This window comes from Cyprinus carpio, chromosome B7 (genome assembly GCF_018340385.1).
Source record: "Cyprinus carpio isolate SPL01 chromosome B7, ASM1834038v1, whole genome shotgun sequence".
Taxonomy (NCBI): Eukaryota; Metazoa; Chordata; class Actinopteri; order Cypriniformes; family Cyprinidae; genus Cyprinus; species Cyprinus carpio.
In genome coordinates this window covers 5,607,554-5,628,956 of record NC_056603.1, presented here as the reverse complement: position 1 = coordinate 5,628,956, position 21,403 = coordinate 5,607,554, and the positions used below count along the sequence as shown (strand labels likewise).

The 21,403-nt window shown below is 38.2% G+C and overlaps 1 protein-coding gene and 1 pseudogene across 2 annotated transcripts in view; both read right to left on the bottom strand.

Moving 5' to 3' along the window:
* LOC109048312 overlaps positions 1-21,403 on the bottom strand; it is a 138,394-nt pseudogene that overhangs the window by 13,847 nt on the left and 103,144 nt on the right.
* The window catches only part of LOC122137800 (titin-like), a 102,803-nt gene that overhangs the window by 10,570 nt on the left and 70,830 nt on the right, over positions 1-21,403 (bottom strand). For both annotated transcript variants that reach the window (XM_042726783.1, XM_042726784.1), the window contains exons 2-3: positions 12,900-12,935; positions 10,988-11,275 (exon numbers count right to left, since the gene is read on the bottom strand). In XM_042726783.1, coding sequence (XP_042582717.1) covers positions 10,988-11,275; positions 12,900-12,935 — 324 coding nt within the window. The remainder of the gene's footprint in view (positions 1-10,987; positions 11,276-12,899; positions 12,936-21,403) is intronic.

The window sequence follows — 21,403 nt, the reverse complement described above, 5'->3', positions numbered from 1 at the left end:
TGTTTGTCGTGTTCATTGCTGGATTTACTTTTGTTGTCTTGTTTAAATAAGCTTTAAACTGCACTTGGATCCATAGATTATTTTGCATACTCATGTTAGTTTAATGAATAATTACACTGATACCTTTAACATTATAAACTTTTTTTTGTCCACAATTAAAGGAATTAATCAGTAACCTGTTTCTCTTTTTGCACCACATGGGTTTTTTTTTTGTTTTTTTTGTTTGTTTTTTGGACTGGAGTCTGAATATATTCTGTGATGTTGATGTTTGCTGTCTTGTGTTTTCACATTGTGAATGTTTTTTGCGACCTTCATTTATTTGTATTTGGTTTTTTCTGGAGTTTAAGTGGCTGATTTAGGTTTACGTTAAAGACTATGAAAGTAAGTAAATGAAATATAAGTTAGTGTGAGGGTGTATCTATATATATTATAATATATAGATATATATATATAGTCTATAATATATATATAATAGTACAGCCATAGTCTTTGAGTAGTAACAGCTTACATGTATCTGGATTACGTATGTCGATATCCAATCCAAGTACATTGTAATTTAGAGTAAACTCGTTTGTAAATACATCGCGATCAGTACTACAACACATCGTTTTTATTTGGCATATATCGTTGTATCTACATATTATATTATCACAATTAAGGTAGTTTTGCTTCAATATATTATTGAGTCCTCTACTACTAAATTTCCTTTTTTCTACAATTACATATTTCTTTCCTAATAACCTTTCCCTCGCTTATATACGTTCGTGATTCTCAAGTTTTATCCCGGCGAAGAGGGGGGAGCGGGTGTTCAGAATCGCGCCTCGAGAAGGAACATCAGTCACATCATGATAATTGGAAATAGAAGGTGTAAATCAGCACGTTTAAATTCACTCCGGATTCACATAATCAATTTCATTTTTTATTAAGAAAGACTACGGGGAACACATGTCACTTGAGTTGCTCCACTGTAAGAATTCTCTACCACCAGATTAATTGCTGTCTCACCCGAAATGTTGCTGGTTATCTTTGCACCTAGCAAAGGTGTATTGCTTGGAATTTCTATGGATGCAGTTCTCTATATCTACTTTTTTGTAATTTGCAACTTTTTCTTCATTGTTACTTACCCGTCCACACGGAGAACGCAATATGCGACTGTAGATGCATACATTTTGTTATAGTAGTCAATAAGTAGGTGTTGAGTCTCCACGCACGGATTTCTGGTGTTGCTTATCTTTGGGAGAGTGAAACCGATATTTTTTTTAAACCCATCCGGAGTCCGCCAGAGTGATAAATTTGGAATGTCCGAGCACAATTTGCAATTTTCAGTGGACCAGAAAAAGCCCGTATAATTGCTCTCTGTGAAAACGATGACGTCCCTCGCCCACGCGTCTCTGGCCCTATCTAAACCCTTCTTAAAGCCGGATGGTCACGTAAAGAGCAACAAAACAAAACACAATTGACTCCAACACCATGAAAGTCAAGTGTCTTGTTTTCTTAACTAACACTTCTAAACAAAGTTAATTAAATGGTATTGTTCCCCATGTAATCGTCTAGTAATTGTCGTGTATCACACCGAGGCCGCACCTAGGTTTCGGTGTGGCATAAGTCCATAGTCTTCCTCCGTTCTTGCTGATGTGTCCTACTGATGGCAGAATGGTAGGACCAAAATCGGGCCACATGCTGGTTCTGGCATGTGCTACCCGTAATCAACAAGATCGTTTTTGTGTCCTTTGTCCGTCATTAGAAGTCTGCTATGTCACTTAAAATGTTCTTGGATAGTCCCATGATAGAATGTCCCAGTTGCTTTGTGTTGTATTTCTTGTTTACCTTTGCGTTCATAATGTAGATTGTTGGAATGTGGAGCTATTGTTTTGTGGTTTTTCATGATAGCATCCTCAATATACCACTTCGATAGTTTGTTTTTTTTTTTTTTTTTTTGTTTTTTTTTATTGTAATATTTGACCTATCAGGATATTTGCTGTTAATTTCAGGTTTTTCAATATTGTTTTTTTGTAATGTAGTTGTTTTCTAAATTTACTTAATTCTAAGTAAATATGCTTTTTAAAATCATAAGATGTGATTTGTTGGTTTATTCAGTAATCTAGGTGTGTTAACTGAGAGGCAAAACTTCCTGAATACAGGCAAGGTAGCGATTAAGTGTTTAGTACATTTTTTTAAGTATTAGACTTTCCCTACATTGCACTTTAAAAACGAGCTTATTGGGGCTCTTGGGGGTTGGTGAATTAAATATATTTTTTTGGATATAGTATCACATAATAGATTTTAATCTGGTGGTGTTCAAAACTAGCACAACATAATTAAAACGTTGAAGATCTGGGTAAATCTGTGAAGAAGGAAGGAAGATAATAACAAATAATAAAAAAAAATGATATTATTATTAAAATAAATTTTCAGGGAAAATAAAAATAGTTTTTACAAACTATAGTCTTATAAATTTCTTACTTAACCTCATTTTTCATAACATGGATTAGTCAGTTTTTGTTTTTTGCTGGGTGTGATTATTTTTTCTGATGGGAGTGTTTTCTGAGGCTCTGTCTCCTGTCCTCATTCCTTCAGACAAACACCCTCTGACTCGTCTATAGAAAGCAGAATGAAGCTCCTGCTGAAGGAGAGCTGAAGCCATTTCTATTCTCATGATAGTCATGAGATATCATCAGTAACCATAGCCACCAGCAGAAACTACAATAAATATTAGTTAATAATATTAATAATACACTTTCATTTCATTTATGATTTGGTTTGAAACAGATACTGATCGTCCACAATTGATGAACTGCACCTTTATACTTCAAATAAAAAAGAGTATAAATGCAGGTCTGTTAGCGTTGTGTGGGTCACTTCAATTGTATGTTGTCTATAGTTTTCTCATGGTTTTTGTTGTTTTCTGGTCACTCAATGACTTATGCGATTAACAAATTATACACAAAATAAATGTTCACTGAGGAAATGCAAATTTTAAATTTGGTTGGTACTCAGGAATGGACTTGAAGAAGGTTTTCCCCCTTGCAAGTTTCTGTCATCTCGCAAGGAGAACAATAACAGGACACCAGAACAGAAACATTCATGAATCTGCGTAACTTGAAATTACAAGTGTGTACTATTAGACAACATAATGGCGATTCACGTCTTAATGACATACATACAAAAGGTTTAAAATACTGTGTTTTATTTAAATAATATAATTTAATTTAATGGATTATGTCGATACATTCTAAACATAAACACATGAAAGCACAAATGTAGTGGACTTTCTGGATTCATTATATGTAATGTAAACCTTTGAATGTCTAAATTGAATATATTTACGTGCACTTTGTTAAAAGCATAATCAAGACGATCCCTCGTTTGGTTGTTATCATAGATTATGTCATGATTATAACGTATGCGGTTTAAGGACTTTTTATGGTGAAGTTATTATTCTGTTACCCATTATTTCTCTGTGGTTAACATTGCTGTGGTTTATCTTCCTGAGTTCTGCTGTTGTGTTGTCCTTGCCTACCTCATCTGTTTTCCATAGTACAGCTGTCCTCTGTCCCATGGCGACTCTCGTAAGCCTGACACCTGTCTCTTCTTGTTCTGTAGGATCTACTAGTGTTTGCTCTCTTTCTTATTTTCTGCTCTTCATACGGATGACTCTGTTGATCAATATTAGGTTCAAGTTCCGGTATTTCGTTGTCTCGTTCGTTCTGCTTGGATTTACTTTTGTTTCTTGCTTATAATGAGCTTAAACTGCACTTGGACATCCAACACTGTTTTTACTGAAACAACCACAGACCGCTCACAGATCCATCAGTCACATTAATTTCACTTCACACAAGAACCTCATTCACTTTAGACAAAAACTCTAGGAACCGTAGAAGACTTGCTGGACTTTCTGTGATCTAACTGACCTGCCGGTACTCTGCTCTCATTGATTTCTTCCTGTACAGGGCATCAACAGCCTTGTACACTTCCATAACACTGATCTGTGATGAATGCGCGAGGATCTCTGAGTCGAGTGTTTCGTACATTTATTACTCTTTTCCGCTCTTTGTTTTCAACTGATTGTTAAAGAGAAGACTGATGGGTCGCTCTCTTGTCGTCCGGATTCACCGTGCAGTTTTAAAGTTGACTTCACACCATAGATCATCTCAAACATCCATGCGAGATGAAGTCCGGCCGGAGACAAAGCGTGTTTGTGGGGTTATCGTTTTAATATGGTCTAGATGCGTTGAGAATCCGCAGGATTCAAAGGCAGCTTGTTAATTCATGTAATAGAGTGAGGGTACCTAAACTCATTAAGGGTACATTGATAATAGCATCGTTTCTGTTGTGCGTTTAATATTGATCTTTATACACAGTAATGGTGTTGTAAGTGCATCAATTGTATCATCACCTGTTAAGCGGTCGTTCATCATTATTAACTACATTAATAACTCAAACACTAATAAGCAGCACAATGATCTTGTTAATGATGTTTATTTTGGTCATGACTTTATTTACATGCATGTTTCATTCATTCAATCACTAGTTTAAACCCCCCCTACTTACTAAATTCCAGCTCATGGATTTATTATAAACTTACCTCTCAAATACACATGTACAGTCCAACTGCAGTAAGAGAGAATACACAAAAATACAATATCTATCGTCATATAAGATCAGTCATTAGTGTACTTAGTATTTTCCTACATTGATACGGAGGATCAGTTAAAATAATGATAAACTAATCCTGTGTCTTCCAGTAATTGTTTAATGACGGATCTGCAGAGATGTCATCATTGTTAACCCCTAATCAATGTTAAAATACAAAGCGAAAACCTATTAACGATTAGTTACCCCCCGAATAGTTGATGGTCATTAACTTCAAAACATGTACGAACATTTTATGATTCGGTACTGCGTTCCTTCATGAATCCATCATTACTTTCACTTTGTCATATTATAGATGTTATACCTGTGATTTTGTTAATTAATTGTTGGAAGATAGCAGTTGTCTTTACCTAATTATTGCCCCACTGTTGAGATGTAAGTTTACTGGCCATGCAATGGAAGTACAATTATGATATCATGTACCTTATTGTGGTGGTTCCCTAGGAAGTCTTGTCAGGACTACAATGAATTCATCTACCTTCCACAGGAGAGATAAACAGTGTGTTGCGAATATTGACTATGTTGGTCGCGTTAATCTCTCTGTCCGCATCGGAACCAAGTGAGTACCCTGATCAGACTTAAATTAACTCTCTAGATATGGAGAGGTGTCTCCGTTTACCGTGAACGATCCGGGACATCGTAGGGTCCATATGAGGACCTCTCATGCGTATGTAAACCACTCAGTACTTGTCTACACTGGTTCAGCACCACCACTTTCCTTCCACAAACGTATGCAGAGTGACTGTCTCTCCAGTGACACATACAGGACTGTCAGGAGTCACAAGTCCCAGTGTGAACTCTGGGGTGAACCTGTTGAACAGAGTGAAAATCAGACTCGGAGTAAACATCTGACTTAATGTAGAGCTGATAGTGATGTCATGATGATTAAAAATAGGCTCAGGGTAGAGCTTGTGCGTTGCAGCGCAAAAGGTTGGGGTTTTGATTCCAAGGAACAATTAATTTAATCAACACTTATCGCGTTAACATGCTTTTGTTCCATATTGCATATGTGACATTTTTCAGATGTATGCCAGTTTTAGGGTTGATTGTATTTGCCAGTTTCTATAAAAATGCTCCTGGTGAACTGGCAGTCATTAACGGTTTGTGTGTTTCTGTGGTGTGTGTGTATGATATAGAAAGCTCAAGTTTCACTTTTGTGTTTATGCTCTAGGACCAGACCCTGATTTAAATGTACTTTTTTTTTTTTTAGATTTATGCCAGTTTGTTTATTTTATTTTGCCATTTCTGTAAAAATGCTTTCTGTTGCAAGAGTCACATACATTTGTGTGTTAATGTGTGTGTGTGTGTGTGTGTGTGTGTTTAAGATAGAAAGTTCGTGGGAACAGTCCAGTGGGGCCAAATGACCCCACAGTGATAAAGGGTTAAATTAATGACAATATTAAATTGTCTTTTTGTACGAATATCTCCTAGTCTCCTTTCAGTTAACCCCTAAACGTTGATGCATTAACTATCAAACATGTACTAACATGTAGTTAAGACTATGCTCTTCATGAATCCATATGAAATTTCTCAGTCATAGGCCTTTTTGTGTCCATTCTGCTCTTGATTGATTAGATGAACATTGCTCATGTCTTCACTAATCATGAGTTCATGTTGAAGTAATGATTAATTCAACAGCAGTACATTATTATTCATGTACCTTCATTGTAGTGTTACCTAGAGAGAGTTCAGGAGTACATGATATTCAACTCAATTCTCCACAGTGAGAAAACTGTGGTCCTTGAATATGACGCAAATTGTTCCTTCATCTCTCAAAGTCTGTTTGTCACTGTCATTACTGATCCTGATCAGATGTAAATTACTTTTCTGATAGTGAGAGTGTCTCTGGTTTATATGTAACGATCATTACGACTGTTACTACAGTTGCTGTGTGTGTTGTCTTATACCACTCATATTTCCAGTCACTGCATTAGGTTTTATCTTCAGTTAAGGTTGACTGTCTCTCCAGTGAATACAGGATCATGTCCGAGTCACAGTCAGTGAAGGTGAATCTGTGAACAGAAGAAAACAGACTCTGACTGGAAACTCTGACTTAAAAATGTAGCTGATAGTGATGTCCAAGTGATGACCTAAAAATAGATATGATAAAGGTTGAAATAAATGTAAATGTTTTTTAATTTCTTATTTTGTATTTCAATTATCATTTTGAAAATGAGAAAGTTTAAAACATTATTTGACCAGTTCCTGTTTCTGGGGTAGGTGGGACTGTTGCCTTCAGTCAGAGGTTTCTTCATAAAGCATATTTTTTTACATTTTAATTATTTTAGCAGAAGTTTTTGTCCAAAAGCCACTCTCTACAAATTAGAACAAATAAAGAAATCGGAGCAACAAAAGAGCATCAATGCAATCAGTATGTGACAAGTCCTGGTTACTTCTAACAAGACAAGTCAATAACTACAAAACAAGGAGACATAACAGAGAAATAGACATAACAACAAAAAAAGACAACGCTAGTGTTAGATTGTTGTTTTTAAGAGCTCAACAGAGGCATATATAGTATAATTTTTTGTAACGGTGCAACAGCACCGTAATTGAGTGACTATGGGTCACGAGGTCTAGCTACAGGTTTGGCATGTTTTTTTTGTCATTTGAATTTTGCATAAATAGAATATCATTTTGAATAGGTTTATTTGAGTTATTTTGATTATCAAGTATGATTTACATCCTATCTTTCATTCATGGATATAACATGGACAATGCGTCTGTGTTGGTTTAGTGGTAATTGCTGCCATAAAATCCAAAATAACATGAAATTTCAACTATAAAGCCACTAGATGACTGCAATGATCACCGCGAGGAAAGCACTTTCACCCCACCAATGTTGAGCAACCAAGACGCTATAATTTCTTCATCAACCCATGTGAAGAAACACAGTCTTCGAGTTCCTGTCTCTTTAAGTTTTGTTGCGTGTTGGGAGATGTCTATATTCATGAAACCTAGTCAATTTTTCAATCTGGTTTCTGACCCGCGATGCGACTAGGCTACGAGACCAGCGCTCGCTGTGTGCTGCTCGTCGATTTCAATGCTACTTCAATTAAATACTGACTTGTGTAAAATGTTAGTGCTGGTAAACTTGCGCACATCTCGTGCTGATGGTTGGCAGAGCCGAATCCTAGACTTCTTCGAGCGCCTTCCAAGAGCCTCTCCAACTCCCTAACCTTCTTCTTTTCAGTAGCAGATTCCCTGTCAAACACGTTACCTATTTTACTATATTAGGTTCCCATAATTACATTCATTGATGTTAAAACTCTAGTACTCCAGTAATTGCACTGCGGCTATCCACAATGCTACTCGCATAAAATTCAAGGCAGTATGTTTTGCATACAAAAATCAACCTTTTCACCTCTGCACCGCCGTTACCTGATTTCATTACTCTCAGAGTTATCTGTGCTTTAGAGTCTTTGTGTTCTGCAGTGAACGTCGCTTGATTGTGCCATAACACACAAGAAGCACACTGTCACGTTTTACCGGACTGTCTGAGTATACCTTAATGTTTCCCTTTTTCCTGGTTTAATGACCTTGCCTCAACTCAATCTTCGCATCTTCAAGAAGTTAGCTTAAATCCACATACCATCGATTCTCTTCCCTCTTTATTTGACCCTCTAGAACTTTTTTGCAACTCGATACTATTCTACCAGTCTATTAAAAAAAAAAAAAAAAAAAACATACATCTAACTAACTTGTTTAATCTATTTTGTATTCAATATTTTTTTTTCAGTTTATTCTACAAGCATGATAAAAAAGACACCCTCTAACACTAGCCTGGCTCTGAAGACTTTTTTGAATTTCTAGGTCTTGCTTTTTCTTTTTAATTTATTATCATTATTTCAAGATACTTGCTTTGACGGATACTGTGTTTAGGCTTAGACTGAGACTTGTTAGTAGCATCGTTATATACTCCATTGCTCTTGTCATGTTGCACATTTTGATTGTCTTCCACTTGTCAGTACTTGAGTGTGAGTCCACTTTGGATGTCCCAAGCATGCTGCTAACTGACTAAATGTAAATGGAAACACAGATCGTCCTGATGTGGCATCTATACATATCAGTGCAGGTCCCTTAAAAAGTAACTTATTTATTAACTGAAATTCAGAATACATTCTGTGTGTGTGAAGCTCAGTCACCAGCACTTATTTATTCCCACTTTTGCATCACTGTGGACAATGGAGAGAACAGAGATGTCACTTTGTATCGGTGTAGCCTATAAGATACTGTGGCGAAATTGTGTGTTAAAGATATACGGTAATGGGTTATCGCAAAATAAGGACTTTCAAAATGAACTCAACAATACATGGCAAATGTACAACAGAATAGAAAATAACCATGTGACGTCACACAGTCAGTTTTGATAATTTGAGTATCCATTCATGAGATTAATGAAACCTGAGCAAATGTTCAATAATACTCACGATGTTTATGACCCATCACCGCTCAGAGCACTTAAGATAATAAATTAATTCTATAATTTATGACAATTAGTAAGTGTTAAGAGCTATGAGTAATCTCTCTTCTGTTTCTTTGTTGTTTGATTACCAGATGATGCCAGACATCGCAGGTTTATCACAGCAGGAAGGGCCCCCTTTTGGGGTCACAGAGTCCTCATATCTGACTTAGGCTTTCAATTCTTTATAGTCAAATCTGAATGTTTATTTTAGCCAGGCTTATAACTGACTGTGTTAGTGAAAAACTCCGCAAGTGTCAGCATTTTGATCTCAAAGTAGCCTATCATTTGTCCATGTTTCACTTCCGTGTCCTTGAATCGCGTCTCTACGAAGATGCGTATACGACAGTGCACATTACAGGTTGGAACTCATTTTTTTAAGTATACTTACATTTGATACGGGGAGTCAGTGCAAATTAAGTGATAAACTAAGCTGTGTGTCCGTAATGTTATGACGGATCGCAGATGTCAATCAAATTTCACCCTTATCACTGGTTTTTAAAAAAGGATAACACTTAAGATGTTTAACATTTAACAGAGTCTGTTAAGCTTAATAGGATAACATACATTTTTACTATGGAAAACCATATATAATTTTTTTTTATTTACTTCTCAACTATACATTTACTGCTGTGTTTTTGTGGAAATTTTGAAGTTTTTTTACCTATTTACTGCACAATTACATAACTAGACCGATTACAGACATTGGCACATGAAATATGATTTTTTTTTAAGAAAAAATCACTTAAATGATTATCTTAATTCTAAATAGTTTTTGGACATTGCTCTATGTGTTAGGGATAGAATACTGCCATCTGGAGGTTAGTCGAAAAACTTTTTTTCTTCTAGTTAAGGAATTAAAGTGCAATGACCACATGTTTCCAATAGAGGTCCATAGAGACTCATTCATTTTCACTTCATTTTTCTTGATGCTTCAGCTTCTCCTCACAACTTTATGATATATATTTTGTGAATATATATTTAAACATTTTGAAATACATAAAAAAATCTGTATTTTTGTCAAAGTTTAGAGTTTGTTGTTGTTGTTGTGCTGATATATTGTGAATGATCTGCTTTTGCAAATTATTATGATACATTTGCAGAAACATTACAAGTCACCACTATGTAATGTAATCACATACTATTTATTTCAGAAAATTATTTATCAACAATTATGGAACATGCTTGTTCCATGTTGCATATGTGACATTTTTCAGATTTATGCCAGTTTAGTTGATTTTATTTGCCAGTTTCTATAAAAATGCTCTCTGTTACAGTCACACGTGTGTGTGTGTTTGTGTGTGTGTGTGTATGAGATAGAAAGCTCGTTTCACTTTGTGTTTATGCTCTAGGACCAGACCCTGATTTAAATGTAATTTTTTTTTTTAGATTTATGCCAGTTTTGTTTATTTTATTTGCCAATTTCTGTAAAAATGCTCTCTGTTGCAGTCACATACATTTGTGTGTTTGTGTGTGTGTGTGTGTGTGTGTGTGTGTTTAAGATAGAAAGTTCGTGGGAAAAGTCCAGTGGGGCCAAAATGACCCCAAACAGTGATAAAGGGTTAAATTATGACAATATTAAATTGTTTTAGACAGAATATCTCCTATTCCTTTCAGTTAACCCCTAAACGTTGATGCATTAACTATCAAACATGTACTAACATGTAGTTAAGACTGCGTTCTTCATGAATCCATATGATTTCAGTCATAGTTAAGATGCTCTTGATTGATTAATAATTTGCTCATGTCTCACTAATCATGAGTTCATGTTGAAGTAATGTATTAATTCAAGTGTTAGTACATTATTATTCATGTACCTTTATTGTAGTGTTACCTAGAGAGAGTTCAGGAGTACAATGATATTCAACTCACCCTCCACAGTGAGAGAAACAGGTCTTGAATATGACGAGATTGTTCCTTCATCTCTCTGTCCTCTACACCAGTACTGATCCTGATCAGATGTAATTACTCCTCTGATAGTGAGAGTGTCTCTGTTTATAGTGTAACGATCAGACGACTGTAACATTACATTGCTGTGTGTGTTGTCTTTATACCACTCATATTTCCAGTCACTGTAATAAGGTTTTATCTCACAGGTAAGGTTGACTGTCTCTCCAGTGAATACAGGACTGTCTGGAGTCACAGTCAGTGAAGGTAAATCTGTGAACAGAAGAAAACAGACTCTGAACTGAAAATCTGACTTAATGTAGCTGATAGTGATGTCATGATGATTAAAAATAGATATGATAAAGGTTGAAATAAATGTAAAATGTTTTATTAATTTCTTTGTTTTGTCAATTGTATTTTGAAATGAGAAAGTTAAAACATTATTGAACAGTTCCTGTTCTGGCGGTAGGTGGGACTGTTTTCAGTCAGAGGTTTCAATAAAGCATCTACATTTACATTTAATTATTTAGCAGAAGTTTTTGTCCAAAGCCACTTACAAATGAGAACAACAGAAGAAATCGGAGCAACAAAAGAGCATCAATGTAAGAGATTGTGACAAGTCCTGGTTACTCTACCAAGAACAAGTCTAACTACAAAACAAGGAGACAGAAGAGAAAAAAATATAAACAAAAAAAAGACAACGCTAGTGTTAGATTGTTTTTTTTAAGAGCTCAGGAGGCATATATATATATAATTTTTGTAACGGTGCAACAGTGTAATTCTGACTATGGGTCACGAGGTCTACTACAGGTTTGGTATGTTTTTTTTGTCATTTAATTTTGCATAAATAGAATATCATTTTGAATAGGTTTATTTATTTATTTTTGATTATCGTTATGATGTACATTCTATCTTTCATTCATGGAGATAACATGGACAATGCGTCTGTGTTGGTTTAGTGGTAGATTGCTGCCATAAAATAAAATAACATGAAATTTCAACTATAGCCACTAGATGACTGCAATGATCACTCGATGACTCTTTTAAACTTTATGTTGAGACATTATTAAAAATAATTTTTATAATAAGAAAAACAAAACGAATCTTTGTCAAAGTTTATTTTTTATTCATTTATTTCAATTGTACTAAAGTACCATTTTTGCAATTATGTCACAATATTACTCTGTTGTGGATGTGTTATGATGTCACTCCTTCACTTCTGTTCTCCATTGTAGGGTTTTTTTTTTTTTTTTTCCTCAGATCACTAGTGCTCTACATTGTGAATGTTTTCTAGTTTTAACTTCCTTATGGACTTTTAGTTGGTTTTTGTTTCATGACTGTTGTCTTTGTTAGTTTCCTGCTCTCTTTACGTAGTTACACTGACAGTTCATTTGATCATCACACCTGTTCACCTTTTACTTCATTATCTGTGTAAACTTCAGTTCCTCTGTTCTCTCAGTTCATTGTCGGTTGTTGTTTGTGTTAAAGTACACACTGTTATATGGACTTGAGTACCCTTAAAAAAAAACCTTGTGTTGAAACCTTGAGACTGTGACAGAGGGGAACTTTATTAATTTATTTATCCACCCATCATTGGCATCTAAAATGACCCTGAACTGCACATTAATTACACACAGTCATTAATTAGTGTACATTTTTACAACAAACTAACATTTTAAACTATTTTTTTTCCTTTTTTTTATCAGTGTTTTAGCAGCATGAGGAACTGCACAGACAAATGATTCTGAGAGAAGGTGAATAACAGCAAAATATAGACATAAATCATCAGCAAAGAGACAAATGTGGGATCCTCATATGATCCATGTAGACCAAATAAAGTACTACAACACAATTCACATTTGTTTAATAAATCAAATACTGCAGTGCAGCACAGTACCTTGAGTGAGTCCAGCGTGGATGAAGGACATCAGCACTAAAAACAGAAGAAGAAACACAGATATGAAGCATTTCCATCATTCAACAACAATGCAGATCACTGAAACATGTCTAGAGTTTGAACTGAAAGTGTTTTTCGTGTTGTGTTTTGAAGCTCATCATGAGAAGATGATGGTGGAGATTCTCCATCATTTAAACATCAACACACCCAATGACGTCACAGGACTCATGAACGATACGAGAGTCGATTCACTGATGGATTCACTGCGGCTGCCCAGAGAAGCACTTTCACCCACAACATACAACACATGACCATATTCTCATCAACCAATGTGACGTCACACAGTCAAGTTCTTTTGAGTTTTCTTTATTAATGAAACCTGAGCAATTTTCAATCTGGTTTCTGACCACATCACAGCTCAGAGACAGCGCTCATGAAGATAATCAATGATATTCAATTAAATACTGATTCTGGTAAAATATCAGTGCTGGTAAACTCAATCTCAGTGCTGTGTTTGCAGAGCCGATCCTAGACTTCTGGAGCCCTCGCTCCCCAACTCCTTTTCTTTCAGAGCAGATTCACTGTCAAAACAACAGACAGACATTTTGACACATACACAGCTCAGAGTAGCCTATATTTGTCCTTGTTTCACTCCGTCTTGAATCGCGCTCACGGAAAGAGCTTGAGAAACTGCAGCTCAGTGCTTTGAACTCAATTTTTAGTATTGAGCAAGAACGCAGGAGACTGTATACGACAGTCACATTACATGATTTGACTGATTTGGATGTTACGCAGAAAGAGCATCAGCACACCACATTAAAGGAACATTCATGATTTCATAACCACTGACCAAAATTAAAAACAAAACTGAAATTAAATCATCTTTGAGAGGAAGGGGCCTACTGGTGTTTCGGGGCCCTACACAACATGTGATCTTTGTGTATAGGATCGGCTCTGTGTGTTTGGCTCTGTCCATCATAATGTACTTCTAGAGAGACTGGAAAAGGGTTTTCTGGGATGGTCCTCAAATGGTTCAAGTCAGAAGGGAGAGGTTATTATGTGACTATATCAGAGCATAAGTCTAAGCATCAGTGCATTGATGAAATTAACAGTTAGATATGCCAGTTAGTGAAACAAAGAGAAACCTGAAGTCATTGCATTTGGAAACAAAGATGAAGTTCTCAAGGTGAATGCATATCTTAACTCAAGAACCAAACAACAAGAAATCAAGGCAAGAATCTGGATGTGATTCTGGAGTCAGATCTTAGTTTCAGTCGTCATGTCAAAGAAACAAGTAAACCAGCATACTATCATCTCAAAAACATTGCGATAAATGTTTTGTTTCTAGTCAAGACTTAGAGAAACTCGTTCATGATTTATCAGCAGCAGGGTGGACTATTGTAATTAACTCCTGACCGTCCTTCCCAAGAAGACCATTAGACAGCTGCAGCTCATCCAGATTCTGACTAGAACCAGAAAATCTGACACCAGTCCTCTGGTCTTTATGCTTCCAGTGACATTTAAGATTGATTTTAAAGTATTACATTTACATTTACATTTAATCATTTAGCAGACGCTTTTATCCAAAGCGACTTACAAATGAGAACAGTAGAAACAATCAGATCAACGAGAGAACAACAACGGTATACAAGTGCTATGACAAGTCTCAGTTAGTCTAGTACAGAACACGTAGCCAGGGTTTTCTTTTTTTTTTTTTTTTTTTTTTTGAATATGATAGACACAGAAAAAGAAAAGGTAAGTACTAGAATTAGTTGGTTAAGTGCAGGCAAAAAAGATGAGTCTTTAGATGTTTTTTAAAAATGAGTAAAGACTCAGCTGTTCGAATTGAGATCGGGAGGTCATTCCACCAGCTGGGCGCAGTCCAGGAAAAAGTCCGTGAGAGTGATTTTGAACCTCTTTGGGATGGCACCACAAGACGTCGTTCACTTGCAGAGCGCAAACTTCTGGAGGGGGCGCATAAGACTGAAACTAGTGAGTTTAGGTATGTTGGTGCCCGTGCCAGTGGTCGTCTTGTAGGCAAGCATCAGTACCTTGAATTTGATGCGAGCGGCTACTGGTAGCCAGTGTAACCTGATGAGGAGAGGAGTCACATGAGCTGTTTTTGGCTCATTGAAGACAACCCTCGCTGCTGCATTCTGGATCAGTTGTAGAGGCTTGATAGTACCTGCAGGAAGGCCCGCCAGAAGAGCATTACAATAGTCCAGTCTGGAGAGAGCACAAGAGCTTGGACAAGAAGTTTGGGTGGCTTGCTCTGACAGGAAGGGTCTAATCTTCCTAATGTTGTATAAGGCAAATCTGCAGGACCGGGTCGTTGTAGCAATATGGTCTGTGAAGCTTAACTGATGATCCATCACAACTCCTAGGTTTCTGGCTGTCCTGGAAGGAGTTATGGTTAACGAACCCAGCTGTATAGAGAAGTTGTGATGAAACGATGGGTTAGCTGGAACCACCAGCAGTTCAGTCTTAGTAAGGTTGAGCTGAAGGTGATGGTCATTCATCCAGCTAGAAATGTCACTCAGACAGGCTGAAATGCGAGCAACTACCGTCGGGTCATCTGGTTGGAATGAGAAGTAGAGTTGAGTGTCATCAGCATAGCAGGTGATAGGAAAAGCCATGCTTCTGAATGACAGATCCTAATGACGTCATGTAGATGGAGAAGAGAAGCGGTCCAAGTACTGAGCCTTGAGGAACCCCAGTAGCAAGTTGTTGTGACTTAGAAACTTAACCCCTCCAAGACACCATGAAGGATCTATCAGAAATGTAGGAGTTAAGCCACTGGAGAGCGGTTCCAGAGATGCCCATCTTTCTGAGCATAATCCATTGTAAGTTGTGGATGCATTATATTCATTGCAGCAGACAAGTCCAGCAAAATGAGAACTGAGGATTTTGAAGCTGCTCTTGCCAGTCGCAGGGCTTCAGTAACCGAGAGCAGGGCAGTCTCAGTTGAGTGGCCACTTTTGAAGCCAGATTGGTTGCTGTCCAGGAGGTTGTTCTGTACAAGAAACATAGAGAGCTGGTTGAACACAGCTCGTTCGAGTGTCTTTGCAATGAATGGAAGAAGGGATACCGGTCTGTAGTTTTCTAGAAGTGCTGGATTTAGAGATGGTTTCTTCAGCAGTGGGCTTACCCGAGCCTGCTTAAATGCTGAGGGAAATGTTCCAGAGTGAAGAGAGGAGTTGATAATGTGAGTAAGTGAAGGTATGACTGAAGAAGAAATCGCTTGAAGGAGGTGAGTGGGTATCGGATCCAGTGGGCAAGTAGTAGGATGACTGGACAGGATAAGTTTGGAAACGTCCGTCTCTGAGAGTGGAGAGAAGGAGGAGAACGAGTGAGCATTAGTCGTTGTGAAGTTATCCTCAGTCTGCGGTGTGGAGAATTGGTCACTGATGGTTCTTGTCTTATTCGTGAAGAAAACTGCAAAGTCATCAGCTGTAAGAGTCGATTGAGGAGGAGGTGGAGGCGGATTAAGAAGAGAAGAGAAGGTTTTGAAGAGTGTCCGAGCGTCACAACAGTTGTTAATCTTGTCGTGGTAATATGATGCTTTAGCAGTGAAGACGTCTGCAGAGAAGGAAGAGAGGAGAGACTGATACACACTGAGGTCGGTAGAGTTTCTTGATTTAAGCCATTTCCTCTCTGCAGCCCTGAGTTTAGAGCGATGTTCCACGGAGTACATCGGACAGCCAAGGGGCAGATGGGGTGGTGCGTGCTGGTCTAGACGACAGTGGGCAAAAGTTGTCCAAGCAAGAGGTCAGAGTGGAACAAAAAGTGTCCGCAGCACTGTTCGTGTCCAGAGCTGAAAAGTGCGAGAGTGAAGGAAGTGAGGATGAAACCACAGAGGATAGGCGAGATGGAGAGAGTTGAGCGTAGGTTCCGTTGAAAGGTGACCCGCGTTGGAGCGTGTGCCGCTTCAGGTGTAAGTGCTAGATTAGCAGTAATGAGGAAGTGGTCTGAGGTGTGCAGTGGAGTAACTAAAGTGTTGTCCACTGAGCAACAGCGCGTGTAGATGAGGTCCAGTTGGTTGCCCCGATTTGTGAGTCGCTGTAGTAGAGACTCGCTTGAGATCAAATGAGGCGAGCAGAGTGTTGAAGTCAGCAGCCTGGGGTTTATCTAGGTGGATGTTGAAGTCGCCAAGCAGTACCAGAGGAGTACCATCTTCAGGATAGTTTGATAGCAGCACATCCAACTCCTCCAAGAAGTTTCCCAATTGACCTGGGGGACGATAAATGACCACAAAGTGGATTTTAAAAAGGGTGGGTTACAGTAACAGCATGTGATTCAAATGAAACGTTACCTGTAGGTGGTGGTTGAAGATCAAAATTCCAATCTTTCGATATAAGGAGACCAGTACCTCCACCCCTCCCAGTCGTACGAGGGGTGTGGGAACAAGTGAAATGAGAGGAGAGGGCTGCGGGAGTGGCAGTGTCCTCAGGTTTGATCCAGGTCTCAGTCAGTGCCATGAGGCTGAGACCAGAATGAGTAGCAATAGAATAAATGAAGTCTGCTTTGTTAACAGCGGACTGGCAGTTCCAGAGACCAAGTGGAATAGAGAGCGTTGGAGTAGAGGTCAGAGGGACAGGCCTTAGATTTGTCAGGCAGGCCTTCCTTCGACGTACATAGCGTGCTCTCCGAGTGTTAGTAGTGATAGTAGAGATCTGAAAGCACATAGTGACTACAAGTGACTAGAATAAGTATTTGAGGACGAGCTGTACAAAAAAATGAAGGCGAGAAAAGCAATACTCAAGCGCCCTGTCGGTGTCCTTGCTCGGTGGAGTCGCGCAGGTAGAGTCGATGGTCTTTTACACTCGTCGGTCTTCACACGAGGAGGCTTCACACGAGGGCTGCCGCGACCGCTGCCGCGGTGACACTTGCCACTTATATATTTGCCTGATTACCTGTGATTGAAGTCAGCTAGTCACGCCTCCCTATTTAGCAGACCGAAACTGTCCAGTCCCGCGATAGGCAAACGCAAAACCAAACGCCACAATTCACACGTATTTACCAGGGTAAGACACACAGTAATTAAAGCAAAGTTTCCCTAGCAACGATGATCACGCAGTAGTCTAATGACAAAACGAGGCAAAAACACTTACAAAACTGCTGTCCCTACAAGACTCCCTACAAACACTTCTGACAAGCACTTACAGAACAGCTCTTTAAGTACTTTTTACCGGCTTACTGGCTTTTGTCACGCCTCCCTATTTAGCAGACCGAAACTGTCCAGTCCCGCGATAGGCAAACGCAAAACCAAACGCAAAACCAAACGCCACAATTCACACGCCACAATTACCCGTTTATAAATCACTTCGACAACCTCAATACATTGCAGATATGCTCACTGAATATAAGCCTAACTGACCTCAGATCATCAGGATCAAGTCAGTAGAAATAGCAAGGGTTCACTCCAAACAAGGAGCATCTGCTTTTATGCTGCACGCAGCTGGAACCAGCTTCCAGAAGAGATCAGATGAGCTAAAACTGTAGCCACACTTACATCCAGACTCAAAACACATCTGTCCAGCTGTTCATTTACTGAATGAGCTCTGTGCTGCGTCCCAATCATTGAACTGTATTATGTCCTTCCTCCAGGACATTTATAGAACCCGTCTCACTCGCAAAGCCCTCTGCATTGCAGGTGATCCCACACAGCAGTCACACAGCTTCTTCAGTCTGCTGCCATCAGGGAGGAGACTGCGGAGTCTCCAGGCCAGGACCAGCAGACTGAAGGACAGCTTCATTCACCAGGCTGTCAGGAAGATGAACTCGCTCCCGAACTTGCCCCCCCGTCCCTCTTCTGCCCCAGGCACCACTGAACTATGACCCCCCCCCCTTTTCTTTTATTGTAGTGATTATTTTTACGATTATTTTAATTGTAATAATTATTTTATGTAAAGCACTTTAAATTACCATTGTGTAGGCTATGAAATATATTATATAAATAAACTTTCCTTGCCTTTATACACTAAACAAAATTATAAACGCAACACTTTTGTTTTTGCCCCCATTCTTCATGAGCTGAACTCAAAGATCTAAGACTTTTTCTATGTACACAAAAAACCTATTTCTCTCAAATATTGTTCACAAATCTGTCTAAATCTGTGTTAGTGTCATGATCATTAGCTGGAGTGCCCATAAACTCCAATTGAGGGCACTCCACTCAGGACTCTGGCATTTTTGTGTCCATCCCCTTTTTTCGAATTCCATTTCCCATCCTGCCTCATTCCTGGGACTGATTGCACACACACACACCTGCATCTAATTACACACACACACCTGCAGCTAATACACACACACACACATATATAAGCAGCACAATCACGCTCAGTCTTTGCAAAGTCTTTTTCTAGTTCTGTCTAGCATTTCTGAGCGGTTTCCTAGTGTTTGGTCCTTCCGTGTTTTGACTTTGGATTGTTTATACCGACTGTGATTCTCTGCTGCCTGCCCCGACCTCTGCCTGGTACTGTTATTGATTTTGGATACCCCCTGACATACCTGACGCTGTTCTCTGATCTCTGCCTGTTTGACCATTCTTGACAATAAAGTACTGCATATGGATCCGAACGTCTCTGACTCCATGTTACAGTTAGTGAGCACTTCTCCTTTGCCGAGATAATGAGCTCATGAAGAATGGGGGCAAAAACAAAAGTGTTGTGTTTATAATTTTGTTCAGTGTATATATATAAAACACATGTCAGTCTGTTTTGTGTCCCATTTGTGTTTTGCTTTCTTCCCTGTGACCTAGTTTTGCCTGTGTTCTGATTAGTTCATTCATCCCTTCTGTTGTTTTAATTACCCCCATTTGTGTCTGTTACTTAAAGGGGTCATCGGATGCCCATTTTCCACAAGTTGATATGATTCTTTAGGGTCTTAATGAAAAGTCTATAACACACTTTTGTTCAAATTTCTCAATGGTAGTGTAAAAACACCCTTTTTACCCTGTCAAAATCAGCTCTGTTTTCTGCACTCTGTTCAAGTCCATATTGCTTTAAATGGTAATGAGCTCTGCTGACTCCGCCCCTCTCTTCCGAGGGTTGACAGCAGACTGTAAACTTCAGCTGCGAAACTTGCTTACTAGCATATATTAGGAAAGGTGATTTGCAAAGATTTAAAAAAAAAAAAACCTCATACTCACTTCTTCTGTAGATGAAGCTGGATCACGAATGATTCGTGTGAATGTAAACACATTTAGGCAGATCGGGGAACGGCGAATATTTTTAAAAATGAAAGTAACGTTAATCCTCTGCGTCTTCAGCGGCTCAGATGTCGTGAGTAAATGATGACTGCTATGTTCATTATTACATCCAACAACAAAACACCTCAATCGCTTAATCGGAGATGTTCTTGTCTTCCCCTGCACAGGAGTCAACACAATGGCGGACAGCTCTCAGCTCACTCGGGGCGGGTCTAAGGTAAGACGGACTTGTCAATCAACTATTGTGAAGTAAATAAAAGACCATTTACCCTTCATCTTCCTGCATGTACTCTCAACACTGACCTGTGTGTGTGTGCGTGTGGGTGTGTGTGAGAGAGTGTTTGTGAGTGTGTGTGTGACTGTGGGGGTGTGCATGCATGCGTGTGTGTGTGTGAGAGAGAGAGAGAGAGAGAGAGAGAGTGTGGGTGTGTGAGTGTGTGTGCATGGGGAGGAGGGTGTATCAGTGTGTGAGTGTGTGTGTGAGAGAACACAAGGAGAGTGTATCAGTGTGTGTGTATGTGCATATATATATATATATATATATATATATATATATATATATATATATATATATATATATATATATATATATATATATATATATACATATATATATATATATATACTAGCAAACACACATTACAAGCAAATAAACATTAATGTGATCATTGTTACACACTACTGATGCTTCACTGACTACAAACCACATCAGGTCAAAGTGTTTGAGAAACACACAGCCTCACTTCCTGTTTGACGTTGCCATCAAACATAACTGTGACATAGTAGCCAAAGATGTTTGAAGACTTTAGGTGTTTTCACATTAAGTATATTTTAAATGAACCAAACCAGTTCAGTTAAAGTGAATCAGAAAGGGAACCAGCTGCAACTGACATCAGTGCTTTTGCTCTTCACAATGTAAATGGACCCAAACAAACTAAAAAACAAGATGTGGTCTGAGTAAGTTTCATTTCTAGATCCTTTAGCAGGGCTGAGAGCATTTGAGGTGTTACTCAAATAAACTATGTGTGAAAACACCCTTAAACCATTAAACCAATTCAAAACAAGAAATGTACCTCAAGTAGTGTTTTCACTCAAAACATTTCACAAAATAATGTTATGAAACAATAAATATGTTGTTCATTATGAATGCCAAGATTGTTAAGCATTAGTGCACTGAAAATGTTTTCAAGCAGTACCTCATTCAATTAATAATGGGTCTTTCAATTCAATTTACCATTATTTGTTTTATTTTTCAAGAAATATATATTTTTTTCTCATTCAAAAATTGATAAAT